Below are 13,146 nucleotides of genomic sequence, written 5' to 3' on the forward strand. Positions count from 1 at the left end.
TTGATTTTGCCTCAGGTCGTGATCCCAGGGTTATGGGATTGAGCCGTCTTGGGCTCTGTGCTCAGCACAGAGGCTACTTTTCCCTCTCCCTCCCCCCTACTTGCTCTCTAAAATAAATAAATAAAATCTTAAAAAACAAAAACCCAACCAAAAAACCCAACCATAAACACAGGCAGCTGGTCCCTATCCAACAATGTGCAGCCCAGAGACTACATTTCTAATACCTTCCCAGATAATGATAACTGATGCTTCTGGATTGAAGTCCTCTTGAGAACCACTGTACTAAAGAATGAGCTTCAGATAGCCAATAATGACTGGATAGATATCAAAATAAAGATAAGTAGAAATTAAATGGATATTTGCTCCTAGAATTAAGACTGAATGATGGCTATAAGAGAGTATAGTATGTAACAGTCACTAAAGACTCTTGATAATAAAGCACCTATCAAAATAATGGGGAAAGAATGGTAAAAAGATATTAACACATAGTATTCTTGCGGATTGCCTTGTAGTTCTAAACTGAGAGTAAAGGGACAGTACTTCAAATCAGATATGTAGAGAGGGAAGGCAGCAAGAAGAATGATACTAATTAACAACCAAATGAACTTGTTTATCAAATTGATAACATAACCACTGAAAAGAAAAAAAATCAACCTAAAGAACTTTTGAACACTAAACATCCTCAGTGAATATACTTACATATGGACAAAAAGAATTGCAAATAAATTTGGAGTTTTACAGTAGTATGTAGAGCAAATATTTTTTTTATTAAAGATTTTATTTATTTATTCATGAGACAGAGAGAGAGAGAGAGAGAGAGAGGCAGAAACACAGGCAGAGGGAGAAGCAGACTCCAGGCAGGGAGCCTGATGTGGGACCCGATCTCAGAACTGCTGGATCATGCCCTGAGCCAAAGCAGATGCTCAACTGCTGAGCCACCCAGGCACCCCAGGTATAGCAAATCTGAAACTAATTTCTCATTTTTGTAGGACTGAGTAAATGACTATATACCCTGATGGTGGGAACCAGAGTTCTCCAGTAGGAAAAGGGAAACAGACTACAGCCAGGTAGAATGGGCGGAAGACCCTGAGGTCATGGACAGAAACCACAGATACCAATATGAATTTATGATTTAAACAAACTGACATATTTTTTCCTTTATCTCTGTCTACTTAAAGGGCCTAGAAATAATCATACTCTAGTAGCAATAAGTACATCTTGGTTTTTAATCCTATCCTCCTCTATAAAGAATCAGGATTCCTTGGAGAAATGATAGATAACAGGGATGGAGCAGGAAAATTGCAACACTTTATCAGAAGCAATGATATCCTCAAAACAGAAAGGGAAATATCAAAAGGACACAAGACCTGCCTTGGCTCCCACTGGCCAAATTTAGAACCATTTTTGCATCACCAATATGAATAACACTAGTAATGGATGACTGACATGAAGATTCTGTATGTACTGATGCTAAAAAAATTTCCAGGGAGGAGCTATTCTTTATGAAACACAAATGAAAAATATACAATAAGAGAATTAGAAAAAAAAAAAGAAAAGAAAAAAATCAATATTTACAACCATCACAGGAATAACTAACTGAGGTAAGAAGCATCAAAGTATTTTAAAATCATGGGATGAGAGGTTACTGAGGAACAAGAGTCTCAGTCTCAAAGATTACTTATATTAGGTTATTTATTAACCTGTGTCTCCAGAACTCCTGCTAATAAACACAGAGGGATGAATGACAGATTTAGAAAAAAAATCACTATTTCCCACCCTTTAATGAGAGAATGGTTCTAGGCAATGATTAATGGCTCCTAAAACCCACACATGAAAAGCTGTGAGTTTTCTAATGAAGGATCAGACTGAAAATACCAAATTTCAATGATCTTATTAACCCCACGGTAAAGGAGTGAACTAAATATGTGCTTTCTGATATGCAGGAGGTAAACAACTTTTACAACTATCCTTACCAAAAAACCCCACAAAAAAACAAAAAACACCTAAATGTTAGTATAATCATGCTTCCATATTTAGCTATCTGTTTATAGGAATATGGGGGCTAGAGGAACGTTTTAAAATGCACCATGCATGCAGCCAAACCTAGCATACAGAAAATGATGTGGTTTCTTCATCAAATAAACATGGGGAAGAAACTGCTTAGAGTAAGATTATTAATGATATATAAATATGCAGATTTTTATCAAATCCTGAATTGGCTTGAAAATATTCTAGCTAGTAGGGGTGCCTGGGTGAGTCAGTTGATAAGTGTCCGACTCTTGATTTTAGCTCAGGTCATGATCTTAGGGTCATGAGATCAAGCCCTGCACTGGGCTCCACACTTAGTTTGAAGCCTGCTTGGGATTCTCTCTCTCCCTCTAGTCCTCCCCGCATTCCCTCCTCTCTCTCTAAGAAAAAAACAAAACAAAAAACCCACACACAAAACAAAACAAAAAAATATAGCGAATAAAGTGGGAGAGGGGGAGTAGTGGATAGAAAAAGGAAGAATGGCCAAGTACGTAAACTGCCATTGATGATGAATAGGAGTCTCGTGACACTGCTCTTTCCAATTTTGTATGTTCAAATTTTCCTTAATAAAATTCTTTATAAATAAGGGTTTAGACCTTATCAGACACTGTTTATTAAAAATGCCATCCCCAAATAAAGAAAAAAACCTAACAAGGTATACATAGTAAAACACTGATGTAGCAGAGCAGTAGAGGTTTACTGTCATATAATATCAACCACTGAAGCTCAGGCAGACCAGTGGTTTCCTATCTGGAGATTATCTGTCCATTAAAAACAAAGGGCTAGACCATATCACACATACGTATGTTAAATAGCATCTCAACATTTTTTTAGTTTAAAATATTTGATGGTCAATAAGAAGATAAAAAGAGAATCAAATGTTAAATGATGAAAAGTATTTTAATGAACAAATACCATTTCTACATTATGCATATTTTCTGATTAATAGCATTAACAACCATTTTGAGCGGTTATTTTATTTAGCTAGTTTTTAAAAATGTTTATTTATTTTAGAGAGAAAGAAAGAGAAAGCACAAGCAGGAGGGGCAGAAGGGGAGGAAGAGAGAATCTCAAGCAGACTCCCTGCTGTATATGGAGCCTGATGCAGGGCTTGATCTCTTGACCCTGAGATCATGGCCTGAGCTGAAACCAAGAGTTGAATGCTTAACTGACTGTGCCATCCAGGTGCTCCTTTTTGGGTTATGTTAGAAGCCATTTCTAATTTCTGTGATGTTTACTAAGTCCTAAATAAGCAAGATTCCTATATTTAAATAGAGAGGGGGACAAATCAAATATTTACAGATATTTACAGACACTACTGTGGTGAAACCCCTCCGTAAAACAAAAAAAATTTTTATAAAGACTTTATTTATTCGAGAGGGAGAGACAGAGCACGAGTAGGGGAACAGCAGCAGAGGGAGCAGAAGCAGACTCCCCACTGAGCAGGGAGCTGATGTGGGGTTCAATCCCAGGACCCTGGGATCATGACTTGAACCAAAATTAAATGCTTAACCGACTGAGCCACACAGGCACCCCTATTTGTAAATTCTTTACTGCATATTCCTTATGTCAGTAAAATTTATAGGAAGTTTATTATACTAAAAAAAAAAAAAAAGAAATAAAACATGATACCTGAATATCCTTCTTGACTGGCTTAGCTTTGTTCTCCACAATTTTCTTCCTAAATTCAAGAAGAACTTCTTTACAGTCCTCAAGATGAATCTCAGGCTCCCAGGTATCATCATCTGATGTGTATCCTTTCCATCGAACTTTATAAAGGATTTTACCCTGTTACAGAATTAAAAACAATCAAATAAAGGCCATTAAACTTGATAATTTAAATGACTAAATTTCCAAAAACATACAATCCTGAAAATATATGAATGAACCTGAAATGGAGATTAGTATCATTATAAAGTACGTTCACCTCCTGAAGCAAGTGCATTTAAGGAAAGTGTCACACTAAAAGTAAAAATAAGCAAATGGAACTATATCAAACTAAAAAGCTTCTATACTACAAAAGAAACCACCAACAAAATGAAAAAGCAACCTACTGTATTGGAAAATATTTCTAAATCACGTATCTGATAAAGGGTTAATATTCAAAATATATAAAAAACTCATACAACTCAATAACAAAAAACCAATCTGATTTAAAAATGGGCAGATCTGAATAGACATTTTCCTATAGAATTTTTTTAGATTTTATTATTTATTCATGAGACAGAGAGCGAGAGAGAGAGAAGCAGAGACATAGGCAGAGGGAGAAGCAGGTCCATGCAGGGAGCCCAATGTGGGACTTGATACCGGGACTCCAGGATCATGCCCTGGGCCGAAGGCAGGTGCTAAACGTATGAGCCACCCAGGCGTCCCTGAATAGACATTTTCCAAAGAAGACATACAGATGGCCAACAGAGAAGACATACAAATAGCTAACAAATATCTGAAAAGATGCTCAAAATCACTAATCATCAGGGAAATGCAAATCAAAACCACAATGAGACCTTACTTCATACCTGTTGGTATCAAAAAGACAGGAAATAACAGGTATTAGCAAGGATTAGGAAAAAAGGAAAACCCATGTGCACGATTGGTAAGAATATAAACTGGTATAGTAACTATGCAAAAACAGTATAAAGTTTCCTCAAAAAAAAAGAAACAAAAAAACCTACCATATGATCCAGCAATTCCACTTCTGGGTATTTATCCGAAGAAAACAAAAACACTAACTCAAAGGGGTATATGTACCCCCACGTTCACTGCATCATCATTTCATTAGCCAAAAAAGTGGAAATAGCCCAAATATCCTTAACAGATGAATGAAGAAAATTCTACACGCTAGAATATTATTTGGCCATAAAAAGGAATGGAAACTTGCCATGACTCCCGGTGCATGGAGCCTGCTTCTCCCTCTGCCTGTGTCTCTGCCTCTCTCTCTCTCTGTGTGACTATCATAAATAAATAAAAATTAAAAAAAAAAAAAAAAAAAAAAAGAAACTTGCCATGACAACATGTTGCAAACTCAAAGACATTATAATGAGTAAAATGAGCAAGACAAATACTTCATGATCTCAATTAAATATGGAAGAAAACAAAACAAAAACTCAAGTTCACAGAAAAAGAGAACTGACTGGAAGTTGCCAGAGGCAGGAGTTAGAAGTAGAAGAAATGGATGAAGGGGGTCAAAGGTACACCCCCAGTCATAAAATAAGTCATGGGGATATAACATGCAGCATGGTGACTAAAGCTAATAATACTGTGTACTGCATACTTAAAAGTTGCTAAGAAAGCAGATCTTAAAAGTTGTCATCACACACACAAAAAAAATGTAATTATGTAAGGTGACAGATGTTAACTAGACTTATTGTGATGATTTTGCAATGTATAAAAGTATAGAATCATTATGCTATATACCTGAAACTAATGGTATATGTCAATTATATATCATTTTTTAAAAACTAAAATAAACAGTATTACTGATCTACTTTTCATAAACTGAAGATCGAGGTCTTTCCCGGATAACATAAGCAATGCGTAATATAAAAATAAAAAAAAGCAGGAATAAACAAAAATCACCCATAGATGACAGAGGGAATACATTTCAGTATCACAAAAACCATATACGAAGAAACAAAAGCGAGCATCATCCTCAAAGGGGAAAAACTGAGATTTTCCCTTAAGGTTGGTAACAGGACAGGGATGTACACTCACCACTGCTTTTAAACAGTGCACAGCAATCAGACAACAGAAAGAAATAAAAAGTATCTAAATCAGCAAAGAAGTCACACTATCACTCTTCTCAGACTACATGATATTCTATGTTGAGAACCCAAAAGATTCCACCCCCAAATTGCTAGAACTCATACAGGAATTCAGCAACATGGCAGGATATAAAATCAATGCACAGAAGTCACCTGCATACACTAACAATGAGACAAAAAAAAGAAATCAAGTAATCAATTCCATTTACAATTGCACCCAAAACGATAAGATACTTAGGAATAAACCTAACCAAAGAGGTAAAGGATCTATACTCTGAAATCTACAGAACACTTATGTAAGAAATTGAGGAAGACTGAAGTGGAAAAACATTCCATGCTCATGACTGAAAGAAAAATTTTGTGAAAATGTCTATGCTACCCAGAGCAATTTATATTCAATGCAATCCCTATCAAAATACCATGGACAGAGTTGGAACAAATAATCCTAAAATTTGTATGAACCAGAAAAGACCCCAAATAGCCAGAGGAATGTTGAAAAAGAAAACCAAAGCTGAGGGCATCAAAATGCCTGATTTCAAGCTGTATTACAAAGCTATGATCATCATGACAGCATGGTACAGACACAAAAATAGACCTGTAAATCAATGGAAAAGAATAGAGAACGCAGAAATGAGGACTCAACTCTATGATCAACTAACCTTTGACAAAGCGGGAAAGAATATCCAATGGGAAAAGGACAGTCTCTTCAACAGATAGTGTTAGGAAAGTTGGACAGCCACATGCAGAAGAATGAATTTGGACCACTTTCTTACGTCATACACAAAAATGAACTCAAAATGGATGAAAGACCTAAGTGTGAGACAGGAATCCATCAAAATCCTAGAGGCAAACACAGGCAGCAACCTCTGTGACCTCAGCTGTAGCAACTTCCTGCTAGACACCTCTCCAAAGGGAAGGGAAACAAAAGCAAAACTTGAGATTATTGAAGCTTTTGGACAGCAAAGAGTCAACAAAACCAAGACAACTGACAGAATGGGAGAAGATATTTGCAATTGTCTTATCAGAGAAGGGGTTAGTATTCAAAATCTATAAAGAACTTATCAAACTCAACACCCAAATAACAACCCAGTTAAGAAACGGGTAGAAGACATGAGTAAACATTTCTCCAAAGACGACATACAAATGGCCAAAGACACATGAAAAAATGTTCCACATCACTCATCATGAGGGAAATACAAATCAAAACTACAATAAGATACCACCTCACACCAGTTAGAATGGCTAAAATTAACAAATTAGTAATCAATAGATGTTTGTGAGGATGCAAAGAGGAACCCTCTTACACGGTTGGTGGGAATGCAAAATGGTACGGCCACTCTGGGAAAACAGTATGAAGGTTCTTCAAAGTTAAAAAGAAGAGCTAACCTATGACCCAGCAATTGCATTACTAGGTATTTATCCGAAGGATACAAACAGTGATTCGAAGGGGCAACTGCACCCCAATGTTTATAGCAGCAATGTCCACAATAGCCAAGATTGAGCAGAAAGAGCCCAGATGTCTATCAACAGATGAATGGATAAAGAAGATGCTGTACATATATACAATGGAATATTATTCAGCCATCAAAAACAATTAAATCTTACCATTTGCAATGACGTGCATGTAACTAGAGGATATTATGCTAAGCAAAATAAGTCAGAGAAAGACAATTATACGATTTCAGTCCTATGTATAATTTTTTTTTCTTTTTCTATGTAGAATTTAAAAGATGAACATAGGGAAAGGGAGAGAAAGACAATAAGACAAAATCAAAGGAGAGAAGCCATGAGACACTCTTAACTACAGGAAACAAACTGAGGGTGCTAAAGGGGAGGAGGGGGAGGGATAGGGTGACCAGGTGATGGGCATTAAGGAGGGTTCATGTGATGTAATGAACCCTGGGTGTTATATGCAACTGATGAATCACTAAATTCTATCTCAGAAACTAATAATATACTATGTCAACTCATTTTAAATAAAACTTTAAAAATAAATTAAAATTTTAAAAAATCACTCACAGATACTAATAAAATTTGATCTTTCCTTCACTTTTTACATTTACAAATATAACTATAAATACATATTTTATGTGTATTATTCAAAAGACTGGGATAATACTATCACTTTACTTTGTTTTTTCACTTAGATATAGAACACTTCTTGTTTTACTATTTTTCAAAAACATGATTTTTACTGATTGTTCTAAATACAATAAAAAGTACAACAAAAACTGTCCCTTTGGAAACCAAAGGTTGTTTTGTTTCTGATTTTGTTTTCATAAGCAAAGCTACTACATACTCATACATCTTTGGTCACACTGCTAAAATAAATTTCCCAAAGAGAGATCAGTGGGATCAAATAATAAAGCCACCTAAACACTGTTAAAACACACTACCAGAAAACACATTTCCAGAGAAGATGCTCTATTTCCACCAGATAAAAGAGCTCATCTCCGTATATCAGACGTCGGCGAAGTGTAGCAGGGCCTGTCTCTTATTTTGGTTTGGTCGTCCTGTGAGCTAAGAATGGTTTTACATTTTTAAATGGTTGAAAACAAATCAAAAGAAGAATTACATTTGTGTCAAGTGCTTTACAATCTGTCATCCATGGACTAAATCTTGGCATTTATTAGCTCATTTAATCTTTACAACAACCCTGTGAAGTACTATTACTCATTTTATAGAAGAGGAAACTGAAGCTTCTAGATAAAGTAACAGTAAAAATTATACAGTTTAAGAGTAATTCAGCTAAAAATAAAACCCAAGGGCACTTAACCAGCTTCTGCATATGTGAAGTTATCCAACGATGTGCAGTGTATAAAGTGCCAAAGGGATGTGCAAGTAACACCATCTAGTGCACAGCATGGAGCCTACTTTAAAAAAAAAAAGACAGCTTTGTGGTGCCTGGTGCCTGGGTGGTTTAGTCAGTGGAGTGTCGGACTCTTAATCTCGACTCAGGTCTCGATCTTGGGGTTGTGAGTTTAAGCCCTGCGTTGGGCTCTGTGCTGGGCATGGAACCTACTTAAAAACACATACACACGTACATACATAAGCAAGCAAGCAACACTGAAAGACCAGATATTTTTACTTCTATAAAACACATTTGGGGTCCACTGAAATGCTTAGAGACTTTTTTTCTTAAACACTTCATGTTCATCATAAACTTGAATCCACTTTTTCCAACAAAAAATTTTAACTACTTATCTAGTTGTATATGATCCAGAAGGCTAGGAGGACCATCTTCTACCTTTTGGTTTGGCTTACTGATTAAGCTAAAAGAAAATTTGGCTACCAAGAAAATAGACTGTTTCTGGCATTTTGAAGATAAGGTTTTAAATTTCAGGGCTATCATGAAATTTAATACAAGGCAAAGCTTGGGCAATATTTGTATCTACAGGACTTCTATACAAGAACATATAATTCACAGATTTCACTTGTTTTGTACACTGTTGTATATCTAAGATTCAAAGGTCCTTACATAGTGATCCTCTAATATTTGTTTCTATAATAAATTAAACAAAACTGCTGAAATAAAGACCAGGTACAGTTATCAACAAATTAAATCTGGAGCTAGAATTGAGATGTGCTACTTAATACTTGAGAATGGTTGTTAATGCCCTTATTCTCATTGACTAGACTGAATTTATTGATAATTAGCAGTAAATTTAGAACTGTGTTCAATGTAGAAATAAATGTTTACTAGTTTTTACTGTTTTTGATTGTCAGAAAAGATGGAAGAATTATATACAATCTCCCATATATACCTTCATACATATCCCCGTTAATATTGTCTTTTATCTTTATTTATATATATGTATATATATATATACACATATGTATATATATTTTTTCCTGTCTCATTTTAAAGTAAATAAGACTTTTTAAAAGCTACATTGAGGGGTGGAGGGATGGAGTAACTGGGCGATGGGCATTAAGGAGGACACTTGATGTAAATGAACACTGGGTGTTATATGCAACTGATGAATCACTAAATTTTACCTCTAAAACTAATAATACAATATATGTTAATTGGTTTTATTTTATTTTTTTAATTGGTTTTATTTTTTTTAATTATTATTATTATTATTTTTAATTTATGATAGTCACACACACAGAGAGAGAGAGAGAGAGGCAGAGACACAAGCAGAGGGAGAAGCAGGCTCCATGCACTGGGAGCCCGACGTGGGATTCGATCCCGGGTCTCCAGGATCGTGCCCTAGGCCAAAGGCAGGCGCCAAACCGCTGCGCCACCAGAGATCCCCTGTTAATTGGTTTTAAATTAAAAAAAAAAAAAAAAAGCTACCCTAAGTAACAGATGTACTCCTGTTTATTATTTTTTATTTTATTTTATTTATTCATGACAGACACAGAGAGAGACAGAGGGAGAAGCAAGCTCTATTCAGGGAGCCTGATGTGGGACTTGATCCTGGGACTCCAGGATCATGCCCTGAGCTGAAGGCAGATGCTTAACTGCTGAGCCACCCAGGCATCTCCTGTACTACTGTTTTTATGCACACATAAAAATAATGTGGCCCAGAGGTGCCTGGCTAGCTCAGTCGGAACAGTATGCGACTCTTAATCTGAGGATCATGAGTTCAAGCCCTACATTAAGGGTGGAGCCTACTTAAAAAACGTGGCCCACAAATTAGGATCATTTTATTCAATACACCATTATTGTGCTTTCACCAAGACTAAGCAAAAATGCTTTTTAAAGGCAGTTCTGCATACTATTGACTAAGATTTCTTTTCTTTCCCCTTCGCTCACACAGGCCTCTTAAACCATGCTGTCTCACCTTTATCTTCAGTTTTAACTATACCTTCATAGAAGCACTAAGTTATATATAATGGTTTTGTTTTTGCATACTATTTTGCTTAAAAAAATGTACATATACTCTTAGTTGATATAAGCACTGTCACTTCACCCTGTTATTTAACTGAACCATAAAAGTGTATCAATTTAGACTTAGTTATGATGTTAAAATCATGAGGATTTTCAGGATTATCTTTAAAACTTAAGAATCTAAGTGTACTCTTTTCCCATTACTTCTTAGTTTCCAATCCAACATCCTGCTGATGTTGGTCTTTCAATAGGTGACAGAACAATTGAAAGGCAGTGTAGGCATGTTGAAGAGTAAAAGGTGAGGGAGTAGCACTTGGCTTTGGTTTGGATAGTTTATTGCCTCAGTGGTTGTATGAATAAAATCAGGTAAGTGTTAAGTGTAAGCTAGAATGGTGCTCTGCAGTTCATGTAGAAAACTATTTCATATATTCTTCTCAGTCAGATTGGGTATTGAGCAGAAATGATAAACCAGAAATCCGGAGAAGCAAAAATTTGGAATATATATGATAAAGATTTGATAGTCATGAAACATCAAAAAGAAAAATTCTTAAAAAAAGAAAAAAGAAAAAAAGAAAAAGAAAAATTCTTGGGACGCCTGGGTGGCTCAGCGGTTAAGTGTCTGCCTTCAGCTCAGGGCGTGATCTTGGAGCTCCGGGATTGAGTCAAACATCAGGCTCCCTGCATGGAGCCTGTTTCTCCTCCCTCTGCCTAGGTCTCTGCCTCTTTCTGTGTCTCTTATGAACAAATAAATACAATCTTTAAAAAAAAAAAAATCTTATACATGAATGAGAAAATAGGCAAAAGACACTATAGATAATTTTAAAATCTTGTTTATTGTAGTTTTACATATGTTTTTAGTATACATATATCTTAAATTTTGCCATTATAATCATTTTAAGGGTAAATTCATAGAAACAAATGGTATTAAGTACATTCACAGATACAGTTGTCACCACTGTCCATCTCTAGAACTTTTTCATCTTTCCAACTTGAAGCTGTCTCTATTAAACAGTAAGTCCCCTTCCCCTGAAGCCCTGGTATCCATCATTCTATTTTCTGTCTCTATAAATTTACTTATTCTAGGTACTTCATGTAAATGAAATCATACATAGGTACTTCATGTAAATGAAATCATACAACAAATGTCTTTCTGTTTCTGGCTTATTTCACCTATCCCAATGTTTTCAGGGTTTATCCCTGTACAGAATGTATAAGAAGTTCCCTCCTTTTTAAGATTGAATAGTATTTCATTGTATGCTTACACCACATTTTGTTTAACCATTCATCTGTTGATGGACACTTAGGTTGTTTCCATTTATTGGCTATTGTGAACAATACACTACTGGACATGGTTAAACAAATACCTGTTTGAGTTCCTACTTTCAGTTCTTTTGGGTGCATACCCAGGAGTGAAATTACTGGGCCATGAGGTAATCGTTTAATTTTTTGAAGAATAGCCAAACTGTTTTCCACAACAGCTATACTATTTTACATTCCCACCACCAGTGTAAGAACGATCTAATTTCTCCACATTCTCACAAACACTTGTTTTCCATGTTTTTATTACAGCCATCTAGTAATTGGTGTGAGGTAGTATATCTCATGGTTTTGATTTGCATTTCCCTAAGGATGTTGAGCACCTTTTCGTTTGCTTATTGGTCATTTGTGTATCATTGGAAAAATGTTCCTTTGTCCATTTTTAAGTAGACAGTCTTGTTTGTTTGTTTTTACTTTTTTGGTCTTATTTTTGAATTGTAGGTGTTGTTTATATACTGTGGATATTAATCCCTTGTCAGAGGTGATTTGCAAATATTTTTTTCAGTTCTATGGGTTGCCTTTTCCCTATGTTGATACTGTTTTTTGATGCACAAAATATTTTTAATTTTGATGAAGTCCTTTTACCTATTTTTTCCTGTTTGTGTTTTTGGAGTTATGTCCAATGCATTGTCAAATCCAAGGTCTTGAATATTTACCCCTACATTTTCTTCTAATAATTTTATAGTTTTACCTCTTAAATTTAGGTTTCTCTTTAAATTCATTTTGAGTTAATTTTTGTATATGGCGTGAGGTAGGTCCAATCTCCCCTTTTTGCATGTGGAAATCGAGCTATTTCAGCACAATTTGCTTCCCTATTGATTGCACTTGATACCCTTATGAAAAATCAATAGGCCATAGAAATATAGGTTCATTTTTGGATTTTCTATGTCTATCCACATACCAGTACGATACTGTTTTAATCACTCAGCTTTGTAGTAAGTTTGCAAGTTATTTATTCTGTAGATTAAATTTATTCCTAAGTACTTTATTCTTTCAGGGGTCCCCGGGTGGCTCAGTCAGTTGAGCATCTACCTTCAGCTGGGGTCGTGATCTCAGGATCCTGGGATAGAGCCCTGTCAGGCTCCCTGCTCAGTGGCAGTCTGCTTCTCCCCCTTACTCTCATGCTTTCTCAATAAAATCTTAAAAAAAAAAAAAAAAAGAATTATTTTATTTTTTTAGATGCTGTTATAAACAGAATTG

At 35.5% G+C, this 13,146-nt stretch overlaps 1 protein-coding gene across 1 annotated transcript in view; it reads right to left on the reverse strand.

Moving 5' to 3' along the window:
* The window catches only part of MPHOSPH8 (M-phase phosphoprotein 8), a 52,234-nt gene that overhangs the window by 32,253 nt on the left and 6,835 nt on the right, over window positions 1-13,146 (reverse strand). Inside the window, exon 2 of the mRNA XM_077868457.1 lies at window positions 3,661-3,816. Coding sequence (XP_077724583.1) covers window positions 3,661-3,816 — 156 coding nt within the window. The remainder of the gene's footprint in view (window positions 1-3,660; window positions 3,817-13,146) is intronic.

The sequence above is a fragment of the Canis aureus genome, chromosome 24, assembly GCF_053574225.1.
Source record: "Canis aureus isolate CA01 chromosome 24, VMU_Caureus_v.1.0, whole genome shotgun sequence".
Classification (NCBI taxonomy): Eukaryota; Metazoa; Chordata; class Mammalia; order Carnivora; family Canidae; genus Canis; species Canis aureus.